Below are 15,463 nucleotides of genomic sequence, written 5' to 3'. Positions count from 1 at the left end.
ATTTAAAATGTAAATTAAACAATCCAATAAAAAAAGAAAAGAAGAAAGAGAAAACAAATTCAAAGTCTCTCAATCACAGACTCCTATAAAATCAAAAATATGTTAAATCATTTCTAATTTAAAGAGGGAAAAACCAGGGCACAGTCACAATTGAACAGAACAAAATCACACTCCCATAGTATAACTAATTTAATATCCAGTATCTGGAATTCAGTCAGCATCATCTGGGCTGCTCCAAGGTGCCCTGGTCACTTCTTTAGCTCCACCCTCTGCAGTACACACAATCTATGTTCTGAACTTGGGCAGGTTCCATTCTGGCTGCTACTGTTCTTGGTGGTCTTCCCCTAGTACTGGCATCTCCAAATGCTGGGGTCTTCTGCCTCAACTGGGTTGCACTTTCACAGATAGTCTCTCTTGGGCTCTCTTCATCATGTAAAACCTCAACTTTTTCCCCTAACCCCTTCAATCTTGGGGCTTCCACTGCTATTCTTCCTATTCCTTCACCATTGCCTTCTCCTGGGTTCTTAGAATGCCAAACCTCAGAGTTCTTCATGGCCCCTTCATACCTTCAAACCCAATTACATCTGGTAGACTTACATATGATCAAGTTTGGTTGCCAGCACAAGGTACAACCTTGGCCACTCTGAACATAGCTTGCATGTGCTGACTCCAACACCTCAATGACGATGACCTCTTCTTTTTTTTTAAACGTTTTTAAAGATATTTATTTATTATCTATCATATACAAGCACACTGTAAGCTGTCTTCAGACACACCAGAAAAGGGTGATTCCCATTACAGATGGTTGTGAGCCACTATGTGGTTGCTGGGATTTGAACTCAGGATCTCTGGGAGAGCAGTCTGTGCTCTTAACCACTGAGCCATCTCTCCAGCCCCTGGAGATAACCTTTTGATTAGAGATGGAAACCATATCCACTTCTCCTCCCCACACTTGAACTAGTGCAGGCCCTGTGCATGCTGCCAGTCTCTGTGAGTTCATACGTGTGTCAGTCCTGTTGTATCTGGAGGACACTGTTTCATTGGAGTCATTTGTGACCTCTGGTACTTCAAATCTCCTCCTCTGCATAGGTCCCTGAGCACTGAGGGGAGGGCTTGGTAAAAACATACTGTTTAGGACTGAGTACTGCAATATTTCTCACTCTTTGTACATTTCCAAATGTAGGTCACTGAGCTAGCTACCATTTATTTCACGTGGATCTGGATTTTCAATCCAGTCTGTTATTGTATGTCTTTTTATTGGAAAATTGATCCATTAACATCGAGAGTTATCAGTGTTTATTGATTCCTGTTATTTTGTTGTTATGGTTTGTTTTTCTTTGTCCCTCTATTGATTATTGTTGTGAGATCATCTTGTAAGACTGAAATTTCCTTCTAGTGCCTTCTGTAGAGCTGGATTGGTAGACATATTTTGCTTACATTTGGTTTTATTGTGAAACGTGATTCTTTCTTTGTCAGCAGGGATTGATAGTTTTGCTTGGTGTGGTAGGCTGGTCTGGCATCTGGCAGCTGTCAGAGTTTGTAGAACATCTGTCCTGACTCTTGTGCCTTTCAGGCTCTCCACTGACATGACGATGACCTCTTCTTAATGATAGCTGATTATTCAGCCCCAGATGATCAGCATCTATTGTCTCTATTAAAGCCTAGGTAAAATATTAGGCCTAGATGGCATGTCAAGTTCTAGGTAAACTGTCAAGGCCTAGATAACTATTACCTATATAGCCTGCCATTTTGTGCTATTACTAATATTGTAAAGAAACTTTCTCATATGTTGTCTAGGAAAATTTCTCATGCCCAAGTTGATTAAATATTCTGTTATGTCTTGTGTCCTTGGAACCCAATCACAATAGAAATCAATAGAACTGCTTTGTATAGTGACCCACAATAATCTTAGACCCAAACCAACCATCTAGCACACTTCCTGCACCTGTGAATAAGCTTTTATGGTATTTGCTTTTATAAGCTGTCCCTGGGATGGACCCCAACATGAGAAAGACACTTACTTGCACTAACATAAGAAACTATTTGAAATAGGACTTTCCTTTTAAGTAGGGGTTGAGTAAATACGTTCCCAAGACCTCCCTGGTAACTGACATCCTGGTTGGCAAGTTAAGATATGAATGTTAAGCAAGGTAAGTCCCTTGTCATAGCTGAATACCCCAACCAATGTGAGTTGGATAAGTACACAACAAAGACATGTTTCTAAGGAAATTCTGTATACTTAGATCCTGATAGGTAGAATAATTTAGCACACATGTTTATAGATTTTAGGCTTACAAAGTTCTATTGGCTCTTGATTTAATGTCACAGTTCAGCTCCTAAGTCTGAACCATGGCCCTGATCAATCAGTCCTGGGGCATGTGCTCAATAAATTAGCCCTGTCTGATTGAGATTGGTGTTTTTGTGGTTTGTAAGGTGACTCCTGGACCCTAACAGACCCAAAGAAACGAAGGTTTTACCTTAGCAGTTCTGGTTGCTTGCTAATCACAGCTGACTCTTTAGTTCCAGCTGACCAGAAAACACAGATTTCTTCACACAAATGGTCCAGTAGAGTCTTTGCTTGCTTCTGAACTCCACAAACTAGGCCTCCATCATCTGCACGGCTTTCAACACTCATCTAAGCTCCTACAGAACAGTTTGCTGAGCTCTCAACACTTGATGGCGCTTCTAGCCCAATGTTCCAAAGTCTTTAAACAACCTTCCCCAAAGCAACATGGTCAGGTCTGTCATAGATTACTCCAATCCTGGTGCCAATGTGTCTTAGTTTGGGTTACTATTGCTATGATGAAACATCAAAAAATTAGTAAGCACATCTGAACTCAGTTCTAATCTGTATGTGCTGTACATATTGAGAAATAGGAAGTGCAATTTCAGATCAAACAATGAGTTTCTATTGAGATCAGAGAAGACACACGAAAGCAGGGATATAGTGGGCTGAATAAAGACATCTTAATCCTCAGGACCTGAGAGTTTGTTATCTCCACTAAAAAAAAAAGTTTATTGTTTGTTTATTTATTCCTGGAGACAGAGTTTTATGTAGCCCAGGCTAGTCTTGAAACTTTTATACAACCAAGAATAACTTTGAATTTTCTTTTCTTTTTCTTTTTCTTTTCTTTCTTTCTTTTTTTTTTTTTTTTGAGACAGTTTCTTTGTGTAGCCTCAACTATCCTGGAACTAGCTCTGTAGACCAGGCTGGCCTCAAACTTACAGAGATCTGCCTACCTCTGCCTCCTGAGTGCTGAGATTAAAGGTGTGTCCTAACACTACCAGCTAACCTTGGCTTTCTATTCCCCCTGCTTTTACCTCCCTGGTGCTGAAATTCCCAAGTGTTAATATTACCAGCTCTGGGAATGGAACTTGAAAGCAACAAATTTGCTTTACATCATTTAATTATTATTTGTAAATTGTTACAGCAAGATCAGAAAATCGTAATCAGAGAAAGGGTATGTCCTGGCTAGTTTTTTTGTCAACTTGACACAAGCTAGTGTCATCTAAAAGGATTTCTCAGCTTGACTGAGAAAATGCCTCCATAAGATGGGGCTATAGGCAAGCTTGCAAGGCATTTTCTTAGTGATTGATAGGGGAGGGCCCAGTCCATCGTGGGTTGGGCCATTTCTGAGCTGGTGGTCCTGTGTTCTATAAGAAAGCAAGATGAGCAAGCCATGAGAAGCCAGTAAGCACCACCCGTCAATGGCCTCTGCATCAGCTCCAGGTTTCCAGTCCTGGCTTCCTTCAGTGCTGGACTACAGTGGAACTATAAGTCCAATAAACCTTTCTTTTGCAACTTGCTTTTTGGTCCTGGTGTTTCATCACAGCAATAAAGATCTTAACTAAGACAGGGTATAATTAATAAACAGATATTTTGTTGAGTTAGAAGCTTGCCTAGCTAGGAAAAATTTGTCAGTTTCACTTGGGATCAGTGGCAGAGCAATTAGTCCCCTAGAAACTGGTATGTGGGCAGCATGGAAAGTCAAAGTGAGAGGAAAACCTACTCCATCTTGGGACCAGCCTCCATCTTAAGAGGACCTATAGCTGAACCGAAGTACTAGGAAGAATACCATGGCTTGTCCTTGGCCCATACCCCAGGGTTACTTCCTAGTTACTTTCTAGCAACTGTCAATCAAAGATTAGTCTGCTTGTTTCAGATGTACTTTTTTTTTTTACAGATTTATTGTACAAACTTATTTATTTATTTATATGAGTATGCTGTAGCTGTCTTCAGACACACCAGACGAGGGCATGTGGTTGCTGGGATTTGCACTCAGGACCTCTGAAAGAGCAGTCAGTGCTCTTAACCACTGAGCCCTCAGATATACTTTTAAACTGTGATTGTTCATGGTTTTGCTTCAGAGCACTTACCTGTCGGCTTACAATAGTCATTCAATTGGATGCTTGCCAGACTGGAAACCCCTTTGCTTGATTGCCATTTTCTATAAAACCTTGTCCCTCTGAGAGCTCAGAGTTGCTTCACCAGCCTGTCCTGCAGCATCAGGGTCAGTGGTGAGTAAGCCCAAGCTCCAGCTTATAATAAAGAGACCCTAGTGCGATTGCATCGGAATCTACTCCTTGCTGGTCTTTTGGGGTTCACGAAACAGGCACAGCAAAAGCGCACAGGCACTGGCCGAATCCCAGAGACTGGAGAGGAAGGATATATTAGTGTGTGTACACTGTGATAATAATATTACAGACTAGGGGCAATAGAAACACATTTTTTTAACAATTCAGGAAGGTCAGGCCAGTTCTATTCTGACTCCTCTTTCTTCAGCCTATAGATGCAGATTGCTACCCTCTTCTTCTCCCTCACCCTGCAGTTTTCCTCTCCCCAATGTCCTCCTTCCTTTTTAATTTTTACTCCCTGCCTCTCTGTGTCTGTGCCTTGTTTCTGTGTGAATATTTGTATATAAGAGCACATGGCATGTAGGAAGGTCATAGGACACTTTGTAGGAGTCTGCCACATGTATTCTCGAGACTGAAGTCATGTCCTTGCTGCCCCTCAGTTTGGTTTATAAAATCAGAGTCTTTATAGTCCAGGCTTGCCTCAGATTCACTGAATAGTTGGGAATAATCTTGACCCCTTGACTGTTTTTTTTTTTTTTTTGGATGTAATAAGCAAAGGCGAGGTTTATTACGGAGATCTATTACGAGGATCTCTGGGTTGACACGTATCCTGCGCAGGAGACAGAGGTGTCGACCGATCCCTTGACTGTTACATCTCCATCTCCACTTAGAAATACAAGCAAGGACACCACAAGCAGTCCAAGTAGCTAGTTAACTTCTTATAATGTCCTCACCCCTAGTTTCTCTTGTACGTGAATCTGCCATGGTATCTCTTCCTGCATCTGTTTCCTCTCATAAAGGAACCATACAGACTGTATTGCCTAACTCAGGACCTCAATTTAACTGAATCATTTCTTTAAGGTCTCCAAATACAGTCACATTCTGAAGAACCAAAATTAGGGCCTCAATGTATAAATTATGATAGGAGACAATTCAGCTTATGAAAAATAACATTATTAGCAACAATCCTTGAAAGAACTGGTCTATGGTTCAGGTTGGAAACCTAAGGAAAACACTACAGCAGCCCAGGTTTGGTTGTTGGATGAGAGAAAGTGACTTACCGTATCAACTTAAGTAAGATTGGCATGTAAACTGGGTGATTGTATTACCTCCCTGTGTTTTTCCTTGTTTTGATAATCATACCATGCTTACGTAAGATGCCACACTTGGGAAGGAGCAAGCAAAGAGCATACGGTAGCTGAGGACTGTGGCCCACGCCTGTAACCTTAGCTCTTAGGAAGCAGAAGGAGGATTAGGAATTTGAGGCTAGGCTGGGCTATGTGAGCTCTGACTCAAACAAAACAAAACAGAACAAGTGAACAAGATTATACGGGAATTCTTTGTATATTTTTGTTTGTTTTCTTGCTTTTGTTTTTTGAGAGAGGGTCTTGTTTTGTAGCCTAGAGTGGGCAATTTGTCTTAAACTCTGGACAATTTGCCTCAGCACTCCACCCTTCCAAGTGCAAGGATGAGAGGGTCTGTCATCACATCCGCTTCCTTTGTGTAATTTTTCTACATTTTCCCCAGGTCTGAATTTATTTCAAAATTCAAGCACTGGGTTTAGTAACCTGGCAACCTGAATTCAGTCCCCAGGACTTTACATAGTGGAAAGAGAAATGAAAATTGTCCTCTGATCCCTATCACTTCTCTCTAACACACACACACACACACACACACACACACACACAGAGATACACACACAAATACACACACTCATACACACACACAAATACAAACACACACACATAAATACACACACATATGCACACACAAATACACACAAACAAATACACACAAATACACACATACACACACAAATACACACACTCATACACACATAAATACACACAAACAAACACACACACAAATACACACACATACACACAGTGAATAAAAAGGGCTGGAGAGATGGCTCAGTGGTTAAGAGCACTGGCTGCTCTTCCAGAGGACCCAGGTTTGATTCCCAGCACTCACATGACAGCTAACGATGGCATGTAACTCTGTGGACATTTAGTATGGTAAGTGATATACAGACAAAACACCCACATATACATTAAGTAAAAAATAAATAAATCTTTAAAAAGAAATAGAAAAATATCCTTTTAAAGGTACTAGATTTAGGAAAAACAAATATAGTGAACAAACAGAAGACAGAGGCGAGTGTTGGATGAGAGAGGGTGGAAGGAGGGAAAGGGAGAAAAAGACATGGAGAAAATGAGTTGCACAGGGTCAAAGCTTCTACCTGCTCCCCAAATGCTCACTGACCCTTGCTTCTGGAATTGCTACCATGGATCTGCAAGCTTGTTTGGGTTTCAGGGGTCACTGAGACACAGGCTGGAGGGCAGAATAGGCACATCCAGCATTACTTCATTCATGAATGGCCTCAGCTTCACTTCTGACATTTGGCCCATAGTGACACAGGAAGATGATGTATTGTGTGCTAAAAGAATGAATTCTCGGTATGCCAGCATCTCCACTACATTGTCACTTTGATAGCTGACCTAGCTTTCTTTCTTACTTTTTATTGCAGTAATGAGGAACTGAAGCCAGGGCCTTCGGAGCGTCCTCATCTTTAGAGACAGGGTTTAAGTCTCACAAAATTTACCACTTTAAATTATAGAACCAATGGCACAAATCTGTAATCCCAGAATTTGGGAGATGGAGGTAGGAGGATGGGAGTTCTAGGTCATTCTCAGCTCCATAGGGAGTCAGGGCTCAGCCTGGAACAGGTGAGACCATGTCTCAAACAAACAAACCGGATTTTAAAGTGTAGGATCCATTTGGCATATTCATAAAGTCGTGCGGCTATCTCCAATGCCCAGGTGGCTGCCACTCCCTGTTCTTACAATGCACGGCCTTTGGGAATGACAGATCTGTTTTCTATCTGAGTGTCTCTCCTCCTCCTGAGGATTTCATGGAAATTGGCAGATCCCTTTGGACGCAGCACATCACAGAGGCTCCGCCCTCTCGGTGGCCAGCTATCACTGGATTGGACGCGCGGGTGGGTGTGCACAGGGGCATCCAATCGTTCTGGAGCCTGCAGTGCAGCTAGGTGTGCACGCGCGGAGGGTACCCGGGACGGGTATGGCGAACTGGTGGCGCGCGTTTCCACGGGCGGCGCGGCGCTATCCGTGGCCCACTAACGTGCTGCTCTACGCCGGGCTCTTCTCAGCCGGTGATGCTCTGCAGCAGCGACTAAGGGGCGGCCCAGCCGATTGGCGCCAGACGCGGCGAGTGGCCACTCTGGCCCTGACTTTCCACGGAAACTTCAACTACATGTGGCTGCGCCTGTTGGAGCGCGCGCTGCCAGGCCGCGCGCCGCGCACAGTCCTGGCCAAGGTGCTATGCGATCAGACTGTCGGAGGGCCAGTAGCCCTCTCTGCCTTCTACGTCGGTGAGGAGCCGGGGCGGGGCACTGGAGGCCCGGCAGGAGGCTCGGGTGGGGACTGTGGAGCAGGGAACCGGGAGACAAGAGATGTGAAGCCACAGGGGTTGAGGCAGGAGGTGACAACTCTGTGGCCCAGGAACTAAGACTGGAAGGAAATCCTGAAGCAGTGACCAGAGGTCTGGACATTAGGGGACTTGAGGTTTCCGTGAGGAAGAATTTGGGAGCCGCTGCCCGGGGAACTGGAGATCCCATGTGCCAGGGATTCAGAGGGCTGGTGCCAGCGCTGAGAGACTGAGCTTGGCAGAGTTTAGAAGGGGAAGGGAGTGTCTCTTTTCCTCCAGAAAGAGGCATATTCAAGAGACTCTAGCTTAGTCCCATAGCAGCTACATCCCTGGACTCCACCTGTTCTGGGAAAAGCCACACCTGAGGCTCTGCGGCCAACACATCAATCCAAAAATGTGGGATCAGTGACTCTGGGGGCCAAGTGGGTAGAATCTGTGATTATAGAAAAGTCATTTCCAGGGTCTTAGTCTAGCTTGGGCAACAAGATTTCCCTGAGTGTGTGTGTGTGGGGGGGGGGGGGTGTCACACGGAGAATGAAAGGGGCTTGTCTACCCATGAGGGAGCTGTTTTCACACTGAGCTGGATGGGCTGGCTTTGGGAATCTTTACTGCCTGGTTTACTGAAAACAGCAAAAGGTCTCATGGTTCTTCTCTCCTTAGCAATTTCTATGTCCTAAAAGGCAGTGACAATTGGGGAGGGCCACTCCACGTTTGGAGAGTCTTCTCCAGGGACGGAACCTGACTTTGGCATTGGGGATGGTATATCACCAACAACTGAGCCTAAAGCTGTGATAACTGAATTATATTTGCAGTCCTTAGTTTGTTTTTAATCCTGAGACAGGGGCTTACTAAATTGTTCAGGCTGGCCTTGCAGCCTGAGCTTGTGATTCTCTCACTTAAGCCTTCCCAGTTGCTGAGATGACAATCTCACCCCACGAGGCTCAGCTTATTACTGTCTTCTGAAACCGAATGAGGGTAGGCAAACCATCTGGAAGAAACTTACCCTCCTCTGGGAGATATTTTAGGGAGTTTGTGATCACTTCCTTCCCTTCTGTAACCCACAGGAAACATCAAAGACCTGGTGGCCTGTTATAGTCTCAGCTAATGCCACGGCTAAGAAGGTCAGTGAAGTTAGAATAGACAACCAGAGAGCAAGAGACTTCTGATTTGCCCAAGCTCTGTGCCTTGTTCTCTCGTGTCATCTCCCAGCCAGCTTTGCAAACACATCCCAATACTTACTGTAGCTCGGTACAGCGGGGAATTGGTTAGGAGCCAGGAACTAAGACTTGATGGGCTAGATTTCTACTTAATCTTTGAGCGACCACTTTGGTGGATACTCTTACAATTCCCATGTTAGATAGGCATGGAGGCATGGAGGTTTGGAAGTTCACCAGAAGATAGCATGAGCCAGGCTTTTAGCCATGTGCTTCATCTCAATATACATAGTAATTGCATGTATGATCACTCTGTGACTAGAAAACAGTGATGTCCCGGGAGGGTGGGGATGCCTATGACGAAGGCCTGAGGCCTTCTGATATATCATCTGCCTAGATTTTTGCTGTGTCTTACTGTTGGATTTCTGGTTCAGTGTACTCTGCCTCATGAAGGGGAACATGGGCGTGTGAGCTGGAATTTAAGGGGAACATGCGTGTGTGAGCTGGAATTTAAGATGGCTACTTGAAAACTGGTAGTTGGGTGTTGCCCTGTGCCAGGCCTGCCTTGAGAAATGATGGATTAAGGAATGGGACGCCTGGGCAGGTTCTTGCTATTAGCCTCCCTGAACGCTTTATTTTTAGACAAAAGTTATGATGTATAGTATAGTCTGGCCTCGAACTCATGGTGCTCCTCCTGCTTCAGCCTCTTGATTGCTAATTTTAAAGGGCCACGTGACTAGCTAGCTGTCTTTTCCTCCTTTTAACATTTCTCATCTCAGTGAATTTTAGGAGGGTCAAACGATATGTGTAGGTGAGGACTGGCACAAGTTAGGTCCTCTTGTCCTGTATCACCTTGTGGAGTTGCCGCTTTCCACATTTCTTACAGAATGTCGGGCAAGTCTTAGGAATGTTCATCATGTTTGCAGGAGTGCTATCAGCTCAGAAAGCTTTGTTTTTATTTTTTTTAAAGGAATGAAATTAGTGTGGGAGAGTGGCAGTGTAGCTCAGCAGTAGAGGGTAGGTTTACCATGCTTGGACCCTGAGTTTAATCTCAGCATAAAACAAAACAAAACAAAACCCCAAACAAACAAAAAAGGAAAAGAACAAAAGAAAGGAAGAAGAAAGTGGAAAAAGATTATTTTTTTTTCTCAAAACTGAGAGCTGGGCGGCAACTTTGTTGTCAAAGTTCTTTTTTAGCAACTGGGTTCCACTTCCAGCAACATGGAGCTGGGCATAGTGCTTCCTACCTGCAGTCTCAGCCCTTGGGAGGTAACCAGAGGAAGATCTCTGTGAGTCTGAGGCCAGCCTGGTCTTCACAGTGAGTCCAAGGCAGCCAGAGTCATACAGAGGGCAACAAAAGAAAGCGTTGGAGAGATGGCTTGGTAGTTAAGAACACTTGTTCTTGTAAAAGAACAGGATTCAATTCCCAGCAGTTCACAACCATCCACAACACTGTGGTGGACAGCCATCTATATGAGCAAAAACAGTCAAATATATAACATAAATATAAAACATTTTTAAATACTTAAAAAACAAAAACAAATAAGGAGACAGAAAGATGGCTCAGTGTGTAAAGGCACTTGCTGGCAAGCCTGACAGCCTAAGATGGCCCTTGAGACCCACACGATGGGAAGAGAGGACTGACCTAGCAAACTGTTCTCTGACAGCCACACTCAGTGACAAGCGAAAGCACACACCATTGATAGATAGGTAGATAGATAGATAGATAGATAGATAGATAGATAGATAGATGGATGGATGGATGGATGGATGGATGGACGGACGGACGGACGGACAGACAGACAGACAGACAGGCAGATAGATGACAGGTAGATAGATATAAAACAAAACATAAACAAGGAAGTCACCAACAACCTCATTATCCAATGCTAGTATTAGCTTGCGTTTTGTGACTTCTTCATTTAGAATCATTCTGCTGTACCTTTTATACCTGGCTATTCTCACGTCCTATTTGGTGTTCCATTAAATGTTAGTTTTAAAATAGAGATATTCTCGTTTTCCTGTTGGGTCAACAGCGACTTGTCATGACTGAAATTTGATGTGCTTGAATGCTGTTAGAATGTGAAATCTCAACACAAATGGTTACACAGAAATTATTCCTGCTTCCTTTGGGTGTGTTTTTGTAAACAGGTATGAGCATTCTCCAGGGAAAGGATGACATATTTTTGGACCTGAGGCAGAAATTCTGGAATACATATAAGGTAAGACAGGCTTCTGAAAATATAACCATATCTTTTAAATATTTTAAACTTAAAGAATACTTATTTCGGGTGCTGGCAAGAAGGCCTAGTTTACTGCCAAACCTGAGGACCTAAGTTCTATCCCTGTGGTCTACATGGTGATAGGAGAGAACTGACTCTCACAGTTGTTCCTGAACTCCATGTACTTTCTGTGGTCTGCATGCATGAGCATGTTATCAAGTGAGTGCATAGACAGACAGACAGACATACACTCACATGAATGAATATGATTTTTAAAAAAGGAGAACTTTGATGCAACTCTTTTTACAATGCCTAATTACCACTGAGTTCCATGCTTGCCCTGAGTTTGCATGCTTTGAGATAGGTTTCATTTAATCCAAGCCAGCCTTGAACTCTTGATTCTCCTGCCTGTTTCCACCTCCAAAGAGCTGATTACAGACTTATGTCATGGTGCCTAGCTCCCTAGCTTTTTAAAATTAATAACAGTATTTATTTAGTGGAATAGGGACTTGGGAGTGTGGTGATCAAAGGGCAACTTGTGGGAAGTCTCTTCTTCCACTGTGAGGATTCTAGGGTTGAACTCAGGTAATTAGACTTAGCAGTAAGCTCCTTTACCCACGGAAAGCTTCTTGCTGACCCTCCTAGCTTTTCTTTTATTCTCCTCTTCTCTTTTATCCTTCCTTCCTTCCTTCTTTCCTTTCCTTTCCTCCCTCCACCCTTTTCTCGTCCTCTCCCTCCCTCACTTCCTCCCTCCTCACCTTCCTTCCACCTTCCTTTCTTGAATCCTGGTCTCTATAATTTGACCAGATGTGTTCAGTTCACTGTAGCTCAGATAGGCCTTGAACTTCTGATTCTCTTGAGGAGCTGAGATTTCAGGTTTATCCCACTAGGATTGGCTTCAAACAGCTATGCTTAAATTAGGACTTAAAGTGAGGCTGATCAGGGAATCCAGTATTTTGACAAAGAGCTATCTTAATTTTGTTACATTTTGTTTTGTTTTATTTTGAAAACAAACATCTTGTGATGTTGCCCAGACTGGCATACCATTTTGGGGCTCAAGCAGCCTCCCAAGTAGCCAAGACTGTAGATTGGTGCACCAATGTTTCTAGCTCAAATATGCTTGGACAAATAAATCCCAGGAGGCCTCCAGCATCTCTGCTTTTCGGAGGCAAGAAATAAACCCTACCACTGCATTCAGGCAGGTGTTTATGATGATTTCTGACTTCATTAGATTTATTCATTTTTATTTATTTATTTTTACACTTCAGATTTTATTCCCCTCCTGGTCTACCCTCCTACTGTTCCACACCCCATACTACCACCACGTCCATTCTTATCATACAGATCTTTCACTTGTCTGGTTAGTTATTTTATATTATCTGTGGCTATTATGAAGGGAATTGTTTTTCTACTTTCTTTCTCAGCGTGTTTATCATTTGTGTAAAGGAAGGCTACTGATTTATTTGAGTTAATTTTATATCTGGCCACTTTGCTGAAGTTGTTTATCAGCTAAATAAGTTCTCTGGTGGAATTTTTGGGGTCATTTATATGTACTATCATATCATCTGCAAATAGTGATACCTTCATTTCTTCTTTGCCAGTTTGTATCTCCTTGATCTCTTTTTGTTGTCTTATTGTTCTAGCTAGCACTTTGAGTACTATATTGAATAGATATGAGGACAGTGGGCATCCTTGTCTTGTCCCGATTTTAGGGGTACTACCTCAGGTATCTCTGCATTTAATTTGATGTTGGCTGTTGGTTTGCAGTAAATTGCTTTTATTGTGTTTAGGTATGGCCTTGAATTCCCTATCTCTCCAATATTTTTAACATGAAGAGGTCTCATATTTTGTTAAATATTTTTTCTGCATCTAAGGAGATGATCATGTGATTTTTTTTCTTTGAGTTTGTTTATATGGTGGATTACGTGAATGGATTTTTTGAACCAACCTTGCATCCCTGGGATGAAGCCTACTTGATTGTGGTGAATGATGGTTTTGATGTGTTCTTGGATTTGGTTTGCAAGAATTTTATTATTTTTGCATCGATATTCATAAGAGAGATTGGTCTGAAGTTCTCTTTTATGGTTTAGGTTTGTGTGGTTTAGGTATCAGAGTAATTGTGGCTTCATGGAATGAATTTGGTAGTTTCCTTCTGTTTCTATTTTGTGGAATAGTTTAAGGAATATTAGTATCAGGTCTTCTTTGAAGGTCGGGTAGAATTCTGAACTAAATCCATCTGGCCCTGGGCTTTTTTTGGTTGGGAGGTTTTTAATAACTTCTATTTCCTTATGGAATATGGGTCTGTTTAGAAAGTTTACCTGCTCTTGATTTAACTTTGGTATGTGGTGTCTGTCTAGAAAATCATCCATTTTGTCTAGATTTTCCAGTAGTAGGATCTGATGATTTTTTTTTTTATTTCCTCAGTTTCTATTGTTATGTCTCCGTTTTCACTTCTGATTTTGTTAATTTGGATACTTCCTCTGGGCCCTTTAGTTAGTTTGGCTAGGAATTTAACTATCTTGTTGATTCTCTCAAAGAACCAACTTTTGGTTTTGCTGATTCTTTGCATTGTTCTCTTTGTTTCTATTTGATTGATTTCAGCCCTGAGTTTGACTGTTTCCTGCCTTCTACTCCTCTTTTTTTTTCAAAGATTTATTTATTTACTTAATGTATATAACACACTGTAGCTGTCTTCAGACACACCCAACCCCATTACAGATGGTTGTGAGCCACCATGTGGTTGCTGGGAATTGAACTCAGGACCTTGAGAAGAGCAGTCGGTGCTCTTAACTGCTGAGCCATCTCTCCAGCCCACCTTCTACTCCTCTTGGGTGAGTTTGGTTCACTTTGTTCTAGAGCTCTCAGGTGTGCTATGAAGTTGCTAGTGTAAGATTTATCCAATTCCTTACCAGTGCACTCAGTGCTATGAATTATCCTCTTAGCACTGCTTTCATTGTGTCCCATAAGTTTGGGTATGATGTGTCAACATTTTTATTAAGTTCCAGAAAGTCTCTAATTTCTTTATTTTATCCCTGACCAAATTATCGAGAGTTGTTTAGTTTCTACATGTATGTGGGTTTTCTGTTGCTTTTGCTGTTATTGAAGACCAGTTTTAGGCCATAGGGGTCTGATAGGACGCATGGGATTATTTCAGTCATCTTGTATTGGTTGAGGGTTGTTTTGTGGCCAATTATTTGGCCAATTTTGGAGAAGGTACCTTGAGGTGCTGAGAAGAAGGTATATTCTTTTGTTTTAGGATGAAATGTTCTATACATATCTGTTAAATCCATTTGGTTCATAACTTCCATTAGTTTCTCTGTGTCTCTGTTTATTTTCTGTTTCAATGATCTGTCCATTGGTGAGAGTGGGGTGTTGAAGTCTCCCCTATTATTGTGTGGGGTTCAATGTGTGTTTTGGGCTTTAGTAAAGTTTCTTTTATGAATGTGGGTGCCCTTGCATTGGAACATAGATGTTCAGAATTGAGACATTCTCTTGGTTGATTTTCCCTTTGAATATGAAGTGTCCTTCCTCATCATGTTTGATAACTTTTGGTAGAAAGTTTATTTCATTGGATATTAGGATGGCAACTCAAGCTTGTTTCTTGGGAGCATTTGGTTGGAAGATCTTTTTTCATTCTTTTACTCTAAGATAGTGTCTGTCTTTGTTATTTAGGTGTGTTTCTTGTATGCAGCAAAATGCTGAATCTTGTTTGTATATCCAATCTGTTAGCTTATGTCTTTTTATAGATGAGTTGAATCCACTAATATTGAGAGATATTAAAGACAGATTACTATTGGTTCCTGTTATAATTGTTTTTGTGGTAGCTTTATGTGCTGTGGTTCTCTCCTTTGGCTTTGCTGTGAGAAGCTTAATATCTTGTCGTTCCTTTGGTATAGGTATCTTTCTTATATTAATGAGTTTTCCTTCTAGGATCCTCTGTAGGGCTGGATTGGTAGACAGATACTGTTTGAATTTGGTTTTGTCCTGGAATATTTTGGTTTCTCCATCTATGTTGATTAAGAGTTTTGCTGAGTATAGTTGCTATTCTGTCTAAGTTCCATC

At 42.1% G+C, this 15,463-nt stretch overlaps 1 protein-coding gene across 11 annotated transcripts in view; it reads left to right on the top strand.

The window, feature by feature from the left end:
- The window catches only part of Mpv17l (MPV17 mitochondrial inner membrane protein like), a 36,844-nt gene that overhangs the window by 10,053 nt on the left and 11,328 nt on the right, over window positions 1-15,463 (top strand). For 2 of the 11 annotated variants that reach the window (XR_010055116.1, XR_010055115.1), the window contains exons 1-3: window positions 7,603-7,969; window positions 9,090-9,146; window positions 11,331-11,401. Coding sequence is in view for 8 of the 11 variants with exons in the window: in XM_063268243.1 (XP_063124313.1) it covers window positions 7,660-7,969; window positions 11,331-11,401 (381 nt within the window). In the remaining 3 variants the exon portion in view is untranslated. Of the gene's footprint in view, window positions 1-7,602; window positions 7,970-9,089; window positions 9,147-11,330; window positions 11,402-15,463 lie in introns of those variants that run through there. The other 9 variants (XM_008767468.4, NM_001402079.1, XM_063268244.1 and 6 more) reach the window with 8 other exon arrangements.

This window comes from Rattus norvegicus, chromosome 10 (assembly GCF_036323735.1).
Source record: "Rattus norvegicus strain BN/NHsdMcwi chromosome 10, GRCr8, whole genome shotgun sequence".
In the NCBI taxonomy this organism is placed as follows: Eukaryota; Metazoa; Chordata; class Mammalia; order Rodentia; family Muridae; genus Rattus; species Rattus norvegicus.
The sequence above is the reverse complement of the archived record's forward strand: the minus strand, read 5'-3'. Positions and strand labels throughout refer to the sequence as shown.